Source organism: Notothenia coriiceps, unplaced genomic scaffold (assembly GCF_000735185.1).
Source record: "Notothenia coriiceps isolate Sejong01 unplaced genomic scaffold, NC01 NC01_scaffold00015383, whole genome shotgun sequence".
Taxonomy (NCBI): Eukaryota; Metazoa; Chordata; class Actinopteri; order Perciformes; family Nototheniidae; genus Notothenia; species Notothenia coriiceps.
In genome coordinates this window covers 129968-143062 of record NW_011348084.1, presented here as the reverse complement: position 1 = coordinate 143062, position 13095 = coordinate 129968, and the positions used below count along the sequence as shown (strand labels likewise).

The 13095-nt window shown below is 39.7% G+C and overlaps 1 protein-coding gene across 1 annotated transcript in view; it reads left to right on the top strand.

Annotated features, from left to right (window-relative positions):
* LOC104948894 (TOX high mobility group box family member 2-like) overlaps positions 1–13095 on the top strand; it is an 88497-nt gene that overhangs the window by 59931 nt on the left and 15471 nt on the right. The window contains exon 4 of the mRNA XM_010775127.1: positions 1837–2106. Coding sequence (XP_010773429.1) covers positions 1837–2106 — 270 coding nt within the window. The remainder of the gene's footprint in view (positions 1–1836; positions 2107–13095) is intronic.

The window sequence follows — 13095 nt, the reverse complement described above, 5'->3', positions numbered from 1 at the left end:
CCTTATTTTCTAAAAGTATCTGTTTGAGAGATAAATGACCACTCTGCTGCCGAGGATGACAGCCTACACAAAGATGATATTGAATTTATTTCAGAAATGTTGCAGAACTGACTGTTTGATGTATACTGCTAGACATGAATCATAAAAATTCTATTAAAAAACCCTTGAATGGCTGACACCAGAATATTATTTGTGATGATTAATTTGACTCAGTCATTACAATGGGAGTCAAGTTGGATCGTCTCAGACAAAATTGCTTTTCATTCCCCGTTGAATTTCCCTGCTATTTTTCTTTTCTTCTTGCTCTGAGCAGAACTCTGATCTGATTGGGCTTACTGTGTTAGCGCAACAGCACACAAAGGCTGTTGGTCTTTTTTATTACTGATCGCTGAGCATCCAGCTTTTGTTCCAAAATGAGACATTCAACATTTGAAACAAAATTACACCTGTTCCAACAAAATGACAGATCAGAATTTAAACAGTTTACAAAGCTATTTGTTGAAGGCAGGAAACTGAATGAATTGGTAAACAAGATGCTAGCATATTAATGATTCTTAAGGTTATACTGACACCACTCATAAATGTTGTAAATATGACTTTATATAGTATATTTTTAAAGAATCAACTGTAGACCACAGAACTGGATGTTTTTACCAATATAGTAATCAGTAATTCCAAGCATAAATACGTTTTGCATTTATTTTGGATCGACAATGTCTCACACAATTAGATGGTAGTTAGCACAGCTGTCAGTTAGGGTTACTCTGCCAAATATGTGATATCCTTGAGTCCTCGGCAAGAAATTGAGAACCACGGGGCGTCAGTATTCATTTCAACCTTGTTTTCCTTCTATCTTACACTCTGTAAGCGACACAACACGTCCTGATATATGAAAAATAATGGATGAGGGAAACGCAAACACAACAACAAAGAGCTGTCATATTTTCTATACTGACACCACAAAGTGTACCATTTCCACTTTAGCACGGATTTAACAGTTATTAACGTTTTCTGTTTGTTGTTAGATGAACATTAGTTTTTAACAATAACTTGCTATGTGGCACAAAGCTGCATTCGGCTACTGTTACTATGGTTACCTGTAGTTTAATCTAAGCAATAGTTAACATCAAGGTGACTGTATGTAAAAGATATATATACATGCAGGGGAGGCGGAGAACATTTCCTTTGCTACATCCGTACAATAAATGTTAGCTTAACTGTTAGCAAGTAGGTATGGTCACGTCACTCACGTGTACTGTTGCTATGGATACTGGAACTGCACTAAAGCACTGTCAATTCCCGTTATAAAAAAACAAACAATGTTTGCGTATTTTGAATGACCACATCACTGATATGAAGCTCAGCTGCTATTGCTCTGAGAACAACTCTCCATAGCTGTCACATTGTTTGAACATTGATTTAAACTGCTAAATATATTTATTTTGTATTAAATGTTTCTTAACAAAATGCACTTTAAGAGTTGTAATTGCCTTTTGTCCTTACATCTTACATACGCTCATGTATCTTTGACTGCTTATCGGAACACTTGATATATTTTGTAATGCAATACTCGTGTTTTGTGGTACTGACAATGCAAAATGGGATAGTTATATACACATTTAAGCCTTGGATTTGCTCCTCTTACATGGCCTACAGTATATATTCAGGGAATTGACTTTCGCCTGTCCTAACTTTTACACCTTATCTTTTAACTTTATCCAACTTTATGACTACATCTGCGACCCATAGGAAAAAAAGAGTTATTAATTAGCGTTAGTGTTGCCTACAGGTGTCCATTACTTCCTTTTTCTCACGTTGTTCTCTTCGTGTCCTCAGAGCTACACAGGTCAGAGTGGCGGCGGGGGAGGAGGAGGAGGTGGCGGTTCGGGCAGTGGAAATGGGGACGAGGACTACGAGATCCCCCCCATCACTCCCCCAAACCACCCCGAGCCCTCTCTTCTTCACCTGATGGAGCACGACTCTACAGGCTACCTCTGCCACTCGCTGCAACACAATGGGCTCATCAACCCGTACTCCTACCCAGAACTCATGATGTCCAACATGCTGGCCCAGGACAGCCACCTCGTCTCCAGCCAAATGCCCTCGGTGAGTAGAACAGCGTGGATTAAACCATTCCACCACGGCCATTTAGCATCAGAAAACTGTGGTCCAATTAAAAAAGGGATGTTTAAGGTGACTGAGAATATCTTCAGTAATGGTCACACATGTTTTGGACGATTTAATGATAGTAAAAAGTTATTTAATGCCTCAGTGGAAAGAGGTTCTTCTAAAACTAAACCTTTTGAACTCTGCTGGATTTACCAAAACTGTACATTTGAAAAAGTGCATTTATGTCTCTGAGATAACCATGGCAATCTATTAACCCTCACATGTACACACACACACACACACACACACACACACACACACACACACACACACACACACACACACACACACACACACACACACACACACACACACACACACACACATGATCGTGCACAGGAGAGTGAACAAATTTGACTTTTTAAATGATTTTAAAAGCTTTTTGGATATTGCAAGACATCCAAAACAGCCATTTGAAAGAGTTCTCTAATATGAAACCTATTACAACCCTATAAGGTAAATGTAATTTTCAAGACATGAAAAAGGAGGCTAAGTGGGGGAACTGAATGATTGTTCAGCGGTTGGCATGTCAGCTCTGATGCATGGAGAAAGGGATTGTGGGTAAATCCATCAGCATCATATCTACCTCGACAGCATGCATCGGTCAATCTGTCAAGCCTTCAAACATGAATACGCTCTGATTACTCCCTCAGCTCCACACAGAACTGCTCCTCCACAAATTAGCATCTCCAAACCGTAATTGCATTCATGAGGATTGCAGGAAGTAGAGCAGGTTTTTATCACAACAAATGATATATGTAAAGCTTATGCATGAAGCATTATGTATGGCTGCAATAATCAAGGCTTTCCATTTAGTAGCCTCTCATATAGGATACATGTCTCCACATGAATTTACTAAATGAGGTGGGTAATCTTTTTGGAAAATATACATTTGTGGTTCACTGAATAACTTTAATGTTTAGGTTCTGTATGCGATTCAATTCCTTTGTTTTAAAATATGGACAGGTGTGAATGCATATTTATTCCAGCATTGAGAAAATAGATAAAAGAAAGAGGACATGGTCAACAATATTTACGTATGCAAAGATATTTGTGTTCAGGGTGAGATTAAAGGTGGGAATATTATACCTTTAGAACTCACTTTTTATTTACTATGGTATCAAACAGAGATACAGAAATAGCTACACCCGACTGCTGTGTCTCTTTGGTAATTGAATACATTGTGTGCACGTAATAATGATGAATGAAAAATAATCTGTTATATACAGTTAAAATGATATACATTCAGGTGAATATTATGATCTTCATAAACAGAGGGAACAAGATTAAACAACAGTCAGCATAAAGCCAAAATACAACTCCTTAAATATCTGATATATAAGCATACTATACTGTATATTATATATAATGGTGGAATATTCCCCCTAGGTATTGGATTCATGGTTCATTTATCTTCATATTCATTTCACATGTTGGTCATGACCTTTACTGTGGAGACAGTGGTTGATTGGCCAGTCTTTCGCTCGGCAGTCAGGATATTTTTTACAGCTGCTGGGCCCCACTCTGTGGTTTTAATAGACAGAGTATATCAGGTTGTGCGGTAAAAATGCATGAGATTTTAAATGTTTGAAATGAAACACAATGAACATTGAATCAAAACAAATGTGCCATTCTGATAACCATGCATTTAAACTATGCTTTATGTTTGAAGCTGGAGACACAGAAATATACGCAACACATTTTGTGAATGGAAAATTAAGTTCACATTGGGGGTAATTTTGAGAAGGAAATATATCAAGAGAAAGCCAAAAGGAAATGACAGCATTTAACCAGTAAAAATGTTATAACCCCCCAAACCTTGATATTGTTATATTGCTCTGAGGTGAAGCTCCTTGAACATATAGGAGACTTTTTCAGGGCTATGCTTCAACTTCACTGCAAAAGGCAGCATATAAAGTGAATTCAGACATTTCTAAGTCAAATAGGCTGCCTGGCGAAACTACCAAACCGTAGCAGAGGTTCATTTGTGCTGAGAACGGAGTGTCTATTAAAGTGGAGCCTCACCTTGACACAGTCTGTTGAGCAGAGTAATTAAGCAAACTCTGCAGTTCAAACATGAGATTCTATCAAAATGAATACCTCACTTGACATGGATAGATAAATTACGAGGGGTTAATCCACATTTTAGTCGGTTACCACTGCTAAAAAAACGGTACTTTAGTGCTATATGTAGATAAAAAGGGATTTTGCTGCTGTTGTGTTTGGTGTGTGTCCAAGTGTGTGTTTCTGTGTCCTCACTATAAACAATATCTCTGCTGTTGAAATGGATCCACTACATCTGGAGGTCAGGCCTTATATTCAATCTTGAGCGCATTGAAAAAAAAATCCATTAGGGTTCATCTTTCCTGCATCAGCCATTCTATTGTGGTGCTGCAGTGAGATCTGTTTTCATCAGGCAGATTCAATACGTGAGCTGGGCAATGAAAAGAGTGCAATAGAGTTGGTTGAAGAGAGGAGGGGTGAGGATCGAGAGAGAGAGAGAGAGAGAGGGGGGGGGGAGAGCGTTTGTGGGGAGGAAAGCAAGAAGAAATTGCAAAGAGGAAAAAGGTAACTCTTATTTCAAATGAGCATATACCTCAAGTTTTCTGTACCTCCTGGATTTCATTATTAGATATTTTAGAGATAATTCGTTTGAGTGAAATAAGGTTATTCTATCTCAACAAAAGGCTGAGAGCTTCTGCTTTCGAAATGCATGCCTACGTGATTCAAGTATGAGGACGTTTGAAAAACTCCATTGCAGGTGCAACAATATACACATAAAATAAATAGGGCGATTATATAACATAGAGGATTTAGAGTAGAGCAGCATAACAGCAGCAATTGATCATAGTCAGGGTGCGCCAAGACAGAATAGATAGTGTGTGTTTTGTGTGTGGTGTTGTGGGACTAAATGGTGTTAGATGTAGATCTTTAGGTGGGTACAATGGTGGATTGTGGGTGTGGATGCTGTGGACCAAGGAAAACTACCATGTTTTCACCATAGGTTTTCACTCAGATGCAAAATAAAGACTAGACAAACTTAAAACAATAACATTATGGTAATTATATATTATCTTCTTATCCATGGGACACATGAAATGACCAAAACCGTCTCACACGTGCTGACATCCATCTTCCCTCTGACCCTACAAACTGGTCGCAAATATATGTTCTTAAATATCTCTAAAATGGCTGTCGACTTTTAGCAAACAGGAATACATTTGGAATTTGTTGAGGACTGTTTTCAGCTGCGGACTACTACTATTTGCTTTGCTAGTGAGCATGTATTAGCAGGATGTTAAATGTAGATTGACACTAAACATGTCCATGGTGAAGAAGTTAAATGTATGTGTTTAAATTGTTTGGCTAAGATCTGAATCAAGAGGTCAACTAGTCCCAAAAAGTCACTGGTTCCAACTTCCTAATAGAATATTTTACTTTTCTTAGTCTACTTTTATAGTAGATTCATTATCTTTGGGTTGTTGGTTGTTTTTTTGGGCCATGGGATTTGTTAACATATTGAATATTGCCAGTCTAATCCTGTAAAGGTATAGTAGTTGAAAGCACATTTTCCCACCAAACCAGGTGGTAACATCTTCAAAACCTGAAATAAATAATTGACTCTACTCTCCTAATTTTGTGAAGAGGCCAATTTTCAATTCATAAGATTTTTTTCCCGTTTTTTCTGATGCTTATTGTGTTGCGGTCCGAAGCCCCTCCTGGCCAAACCTGATATCTTTCAGAGAGCTCTTTTCTATGATGCTCTGATGCACTTGGCAGGGCCTCCCTCCCACTCTCACTCTCTCACCCCTCTGTCTGTTAATGCCCCCACTGTCATAGCATCTACAAGTTCCAAAACACATTAGAAATGTAATAGCCATGCTCAGGTTGCATTGATCTTATCAATAGAGCCCAGAAAGATACACATCTCTGCTGCTGCTGGTGAATAATTTCTAGACTCACAAGTGAAATGGCCTTGTTGTTGTGTCTTTACTTACACCTAAACCTGCCTAAAGCCAATCTAGTTTTGTATTAGTTTCACACCTGTGCTGTGACAAATACATCTGCAATCTATTTGAAAAGAGAGGCTACACATTCAATGATGGTATATTTAAGACACTCCTGTAATTCATATGACTTGTGCCTGCGACTGGAATAAATTATCTTTGATTACGTTTTTCTCATGTTCCTCAATGATGCATGCAATATTAGCCATCATCAAACTGGCTCAAGTGTGATGGTTTGAATATGTAACAGATGATGAATGTATAATCAGCCAGGGGATGTTATGTGAAATGGTTAGCAGAAGGAGCTATACTGTATGCAGCCTCAGCACCATCAAATTCCCAGGTATTATCTAATTTGTTATTTTCCGGAATACAAGACGTGAATCCGCCTGAATAAGGGTCAGTTCATTGGTAATGACGGTGGTCTGCCGGCTGTATTCATATTCAAATTCATACTCTTAATTTCTTTTGTTAGCAACATTTAAATAGGAAATTCCTCCGAGGCTTTTAATATTCAGTTGTTCGGGTTAATTATCAAGTGTTAATCCCGCACTGATTGTCATGTTAAGTCGGTGGATGCCTGTGTTTTCTTTCCTTTCTTTATTTTTTTCTGGCGAGGCATTAAGTGAACCTGGCAGGTGCTCGCTCTCCAAGCCTGCGTGAATGAAATATGAGCTGCAATGTCAACTGAACTTGTCACAGACAAGCCGGGATGAATTAATGATAAGAGAGCAGAGGTGTGTTTTAATGTGTTCTCTCTCTGATGGAGGGTCTCAGCAAACGTATTATCGCATACTGTACACCTGCTGGTTTTTGTATAAACATGGAACGGAGAAAAAAGGTGGATTAGCGATAAGGTGATGCATGTATAGAGAAAACCACAGACTGCTAATTATAAGTCTGAAAAAAATGAATAGTCCTGTGCGTCACCTGGACTGTTATCAAGTGACTTTTCAGAAGTAATGTAATTAAATGTGTTTAGACTTTTCCAATATGGACTTTAAATGTGTCTTACCTTAGCCTTTAAAGACGTTCTTCTCTTTGAGGCTTTGCCTTATTCTATACTTTCATTCAAATGAAGAAAACCTATTTCTCCTTTGAAAGACCTTCATTTTCAGTCATTTTTTAAAGGGATTAGAGAGGCTGCGGAAAATGATGGAATGTCTGTCGCTTTCCACCACAGTTCAACAAGCGCGGTGATAGACTTGTATTAGTTATTCCAATGTTGATTCAGGCATAGATGATTCTGAATGATCAATGCCTCTGGCTGAACAAAAAAATAACGCTTGCTTGTTTGATGGCCTCTTGAAATCTGCAGGAAAATGGGGCTGTTCTTTAAACTGCTTTTCCCCTTTTCTCCACTTTTTTTGTGATTATTTATTTTCAAATTGTCCCTTAGGCTAATGTTCCATTTGGCATTTCACACCTCCCTCTCCCATAAATGAACCATCACAGCCATAAATCACTGGACAAACAGAGACTTGTGCAAACCCTGAAAGGTTCAGAGATTTATGTAACACATTCATGTTTTCCACTTCCTCATTTTAGTACTCCACTGGTAAAGCCTAGCTAATAAAAGGTCCTATTAATATTTCTTGTTGCTTAGCAACGGCAGGCAGCAAGTAATAGCATTCTGTGAAAAATAGATGACCGATAAGGAAAAATTCAATTCTTTTCTCATCTCCTGGGAGAAAGTGCCTTATTTCTCTGGCAATGTGATATGAAACTGTAGTTGTATATTAAGAAATATCTTAAAAGAAATATAGCTTATTTTCCAATTTCATTATTTTGGGGGGATTTGTATCCAGGCTGGAACGGCAGCTCATCTATTTTCTCCACCCTGATAAAGTCAATTAACCTATCGGATTAAGCTAATCATAGGATAAGGTGCCGACTTAATTTCATTATTTTTAATCAGATATTCTAAAGAGATGGTGTTAAATAACACACACCAAACTTTAAAAGGATCAGTGCTGTGCGACAAATTGCATTTTGTGTATATTGCAGGTTTAATTTAAACTTGTTTTGTACAAACAGAGGTCAGCCACATTATGGAGTGCTATGCAGAATCCCTTCTAATAACACTGCCTATCAGCGTGATCACAGGTAATGGAAGAGGATCTCCACAGTGACAATTTTCCATTTAGATAATTCATCACATCGTATTTCAAAAACAGGCAAATAAAAGATGTGTTATCGCACACATGTTGTTGTCAGCGTCCTCCTCCATAGTGTAGATGTGAACAGTGGCATTCAAGCAGAGAACTGAGGCTAAAGAAACAAAGGCAGATTCAGCTGCAGCAGATAGCCAGTGTTATGAAGCAGATACATAGATAAGGGATTTCATATTACACTTAGCCACGGGCCCCTGCTGAGATTTATCATGCCATGAAATCGTGTCCATATTGCACTGTGCCCTATCTCAACCATCCATCAGCTCATTCTGCGTTCACCACCAGGAATAATCTGCCCTGGTGGCGGCGGAGAGTCGTCCCGTGTCATCTCACTCTGGGATGTCTCGCCTGCTGTGCCACCAGCCAGTGGATGACCGTGGCTCGAGCCCGGTGATTAAAGCACTTTGTGTATTCATGTTACACAGTTCATATGCGCTGTGTTACTGTAATGCAGCATTAAGAGGCAAGAAGCTACAGGCAGGATTCACAGGTGGCACTTAGCCTTAATGGTTTCAAGTAGGAGAAAATGTTTCTAGGAATGATAAGATGATTGTCACAGTTTACATTTGATATCAGACTAAAAGGGAAAGGTGAGACAAAACCATACCAATGACACAAAATAGGCTTTAGTATATCTTAGCTGTGTCTAGATAGAGCACTGTGTCTACAGAGCCCCTCCTCCAACACACACGAACGCGCACATGACCAATGAGGGCACGAGATAAGTTTGTGCACAGATGGAAGGCTGACAGGCAGGTAGGCCATCCAGTTATTTTAGCCGGGCCGGCTAAAATGATTGGTCCTGCTTTCTACAGTGCTACGGCTTCCACAGATGAAAAAATGGTATTTATGTACTGTCAAAGCATTTAATGTATTCATTGCTATCGGGATGTTAAGAGAATTCCATGCAATATAACAAAAAGTGTTTCTGAAATAAATTACATACCCCACCTTTAAGATTAGAAAAATATATTGTTTTTAGTTTGGTTTTTACTCACTTATACAGTAGGTGCTCCTAGTAACTCATTTGGTTTTCTTTCTATTATTTTACAAAAACGAGTTGTCTTGGTAGCAATAAAAAAACTTGACCCTGAACCTAAGTGATCAGTGAAGTAAAAACACCTCATGATGTGATGCAGTGAACCGTGTGATCCCATGTACCATAACAATTGCAATGAGTTAATTTGTTTAGGAATCTGCTGCAGCATTTGTGATAATTCAAAGCTACAGAATAAGGTGAGGATGGCTTCTGTCAGAAAGGTGTGACATTTCTCAGAGAGGATTTGACACACATGAAAATCATATTTCCATGACCTGCACTCATTTGTGTGGCGCACACAGTACTGTATGCACCGACTTTTCATTTGTGTGCTCTTTCTTGTTTTTGTTTTCATTATTTCTGCATCTACATTCTTTCTTTTTTGTTGTTCCAGCGCGCACAGACACACACACACACACACACACACACACACACACACACACACACACACACACACACATACACAAAATGTGTTTGACACGGCAGTCAGGAGTCTCATTAGTGGGAGCAGAGGAGCCCTGCCGTCTGCTGTCAGGAGTGTGTGTCCCTACCGCTCCTCACAACCGTCTCCTACATGTCATGTCAGGCAAGGCTCTGATTCTCTGACGCTGTGCTTTGTGAGGTGAGTTCGGAGACACGCCCGGGCTGAGAGGGAGCGACATGGGGGGAGAAAGAGACACTGAGAGAGAACAAGAGAGAGAGAGAGAGAAGAAAAAAGACCGGGGAACAAGAGAGAGAACTGGTAGGGGGGGGGCGGGGAATAAAAGCAAAGGAGGTTCTGACATTAGCAGTAATGAGGAACATGGAGGATGGTGCCGAGGGGGACATCATGACATTACTATCTGCAAATCAACCACTGCCTTGTTGCTGCCACACATTCTCTCTGAGAGGCGTTCAGGGGGGTACAGTACTGTTCAAACCAGCAGTCACTCATAATGGGACGTCTGCCTCTTTGTGCTAACGCTCCAAGCTATACTCCTGGATTGTGTAATCAAAATAATAATGGTATTTCAAAACAATTAATAATAAAAGATAGCATATTGATTAAGTGCTTGACATAAAAAGAAAAAGAAAACACAAATGCTTGTAAAGTAAAACATCTTAAAAGTTTTACCATTTTCTGGTCTACACTTTTTTTTAATTGAGCATATCTCTGTGGCACAACTTAAAAAGTAATTCCTAGGTGTTTTATGAAAATACTAATACCAAACGCGTTGGCTAAGACTCTGTTTGGCAAAGTCCATTTCAACAGTGCGGCTACTCAAGGCGTTCTTTGTAAATAGCTTGTTCTCCCTTTTCAAGTACAAATAATGATGTCCTTACGCTGTTGGTTTGTGAGGTATTGCTGTTTCCCTGCCAGATGAATTACTTGATCACAGTTCAGCACAAGAGGTGCAAGAGCAACTATTTCACATTTTTCCTTTTGACTAACATGTAATTGGAACGATTAAAAGTGACCTTACAGTTCCTTGTTTTGGTAACACTGAGGGACTGCCAAGCTGTGAAATAAAATGAGGTTCTAACAGTGTGTTGCTAAATGCAGTTGGCTGCTAGAGCACCTGGAGCATAGCATCATATCATAGCTAAAATCAATGATTTTGGATAAGTCGTCCTGAGTACTATTTGAAATATATCAAATGAAGCTTTGGTACTTGTGTGTCTTCTTCTTAAACATCTGCTGCCCATCACATTTTCTTACTTAGCATCTGTCTGATATCACAAGAAGACAGAAGCAGCGTTTTGCCTTTGCTTTCATACTTAAGTAGCGTATGATTCATAAATCCACTCTCATTAATTCTCCACAGCTTGTGTAAATGACCCTCCTGGGCATATATAAGCTTGATAAACCGAAGACATGGATGAAGGGAGAGAGAAGAAGAGAAAGAAGGCGAGAGTGTGGAAGGGAGGGGGGAGAGGTGGAGGCTCGAAGGCTCTTTGAGGAACAGAGTTGTTTGTGCTTTGCCCTCGGGGTGAATGAGAAGTAGCTTTGAGCGCTGTGATGCCCAGGGTTGGCTCCCTACCTAAAGGCGTGTTTACCACCGTGTTGCGCCGCGGCTGTGCTTTTGAAGGATCAGTCTTGAACGCGCCTCTAATTAAAGCTGTCATGGCTGGGTGCCTGCAGGGATAATGTTCTATTATTATAGTCATTTGTTTCAATTAAACGCTGGGTGATTTTACAATAGCAGCCGTGAACCTGTGTGAGTGAGCCATCACTCTAAACAAGATGGCTCCAGTCAAGCAGCGAGTGGGGAGAGGAAAGTCTCAGGACTCTTAGAACAGGAGCGCTGATAACTGTGTATTCAAACAGGGCGGGACGGGACAGAGGGGGGGTCTGAAAGTATATTAGCACAGATTAAAGCAATTCAAAAGGTGACGTTTCTTTAAAAATCGAAATACTTAAATACATAATGCATTGGAAGAAAGTCTTATCATTGGCAAACACATTCCACCTTCAATTTACATGTTTAAGTACTAAAAGTGAAATGAGTCTGCACCTAATTAAAAACTGACACACTGAATATTTATTAATTTATTTTTAGATGATGATAAAAGTTAAAGCACAACATTTATTGATTCTTAAGCATCAAGAGACTGGTTTAATAGGATGCCAGGGCAATAAAACCTTGCATAGCAATCAACCTGCTTATTTAAAAGATGAAACAGATGCCACTCTGGTATAATCACCATGAGGACGGAGCAAGGTTAGCTGCTTTACTCTCCTGCAGTGTGGATCTCTCCTCTTTCTCCTTGTAGCTGCATAGGGCTCTCTTCTCCCCTTTTCTCATCTCTGTGCTGGTGGTCAAATCCCCTTAGCTAAATCAAATGGTGCAGGCAATTGGAGCGGCCGTGAAACCATTTCAAAGGTAAGGTCAGCAGGAGCAGGGGAACAATGGCTTTGTGATATTCCATCTCACACACAATGTGCTACACATAATTGGAAAGCCTTTGTTATTTGACTCCCATTTGACTATGATGTACAAGATGTGAATACAAACACGACAGGCGCAACGATGGCAGAGGAACACGTTCGCACCGAGTTTCCTGGCTTTACATCACAGTTTAGGTCTGCCTGGCTGCTCATCACCAAAGCAATATCTAACTGTCCCCTTGCTAACTTTGCAGATGGATTTTAGTACTGAGGTCATGTGTTTTTTTTGTCTCTTTTCATGCTGTTCCCCTACTTGTTTCCTCTCTCTTATGTCTTTCTGCCTGTCTGTTCCAGTGTCCTCTTTCCTTTCCTTTTCCTCCTCTCCATTTATGAGAGATCTCCTGGGGCTTTACAACAAACAACTACATTGCTGGAGGTTAAGCACAGCCCTGAAAATTCCCAAGAGAACTCAGAATCCAACTTTATAAATAATCTAAATATGGAACAAATATAACATTAGGGCACTGCATTGCTCAAGTTTGCAGTTACTGGTTTAGTACCACGAAATGCAGCAGAACAAACAGAAGAGTTATGAGTTGGCTGCTTCCACATGTAATAAGATAACTTCCAGGCTAGCTTTCTCAACCCAAAACCATCACGTTTATGCTGCTCAAAAATATAACATCATTTCCATGCTGCGTCACAGAGCTCATCATGTGTCCGGAAGTACAAATCAGTATTCTTGTCTGTCTATGTCAAAAGTCCGCAAAAAGTCAGTATGTGTAGATAATAAAGGCAGAGAGCAGTGTCCAAAGTCCTGCTACTCACTGTGCCCCC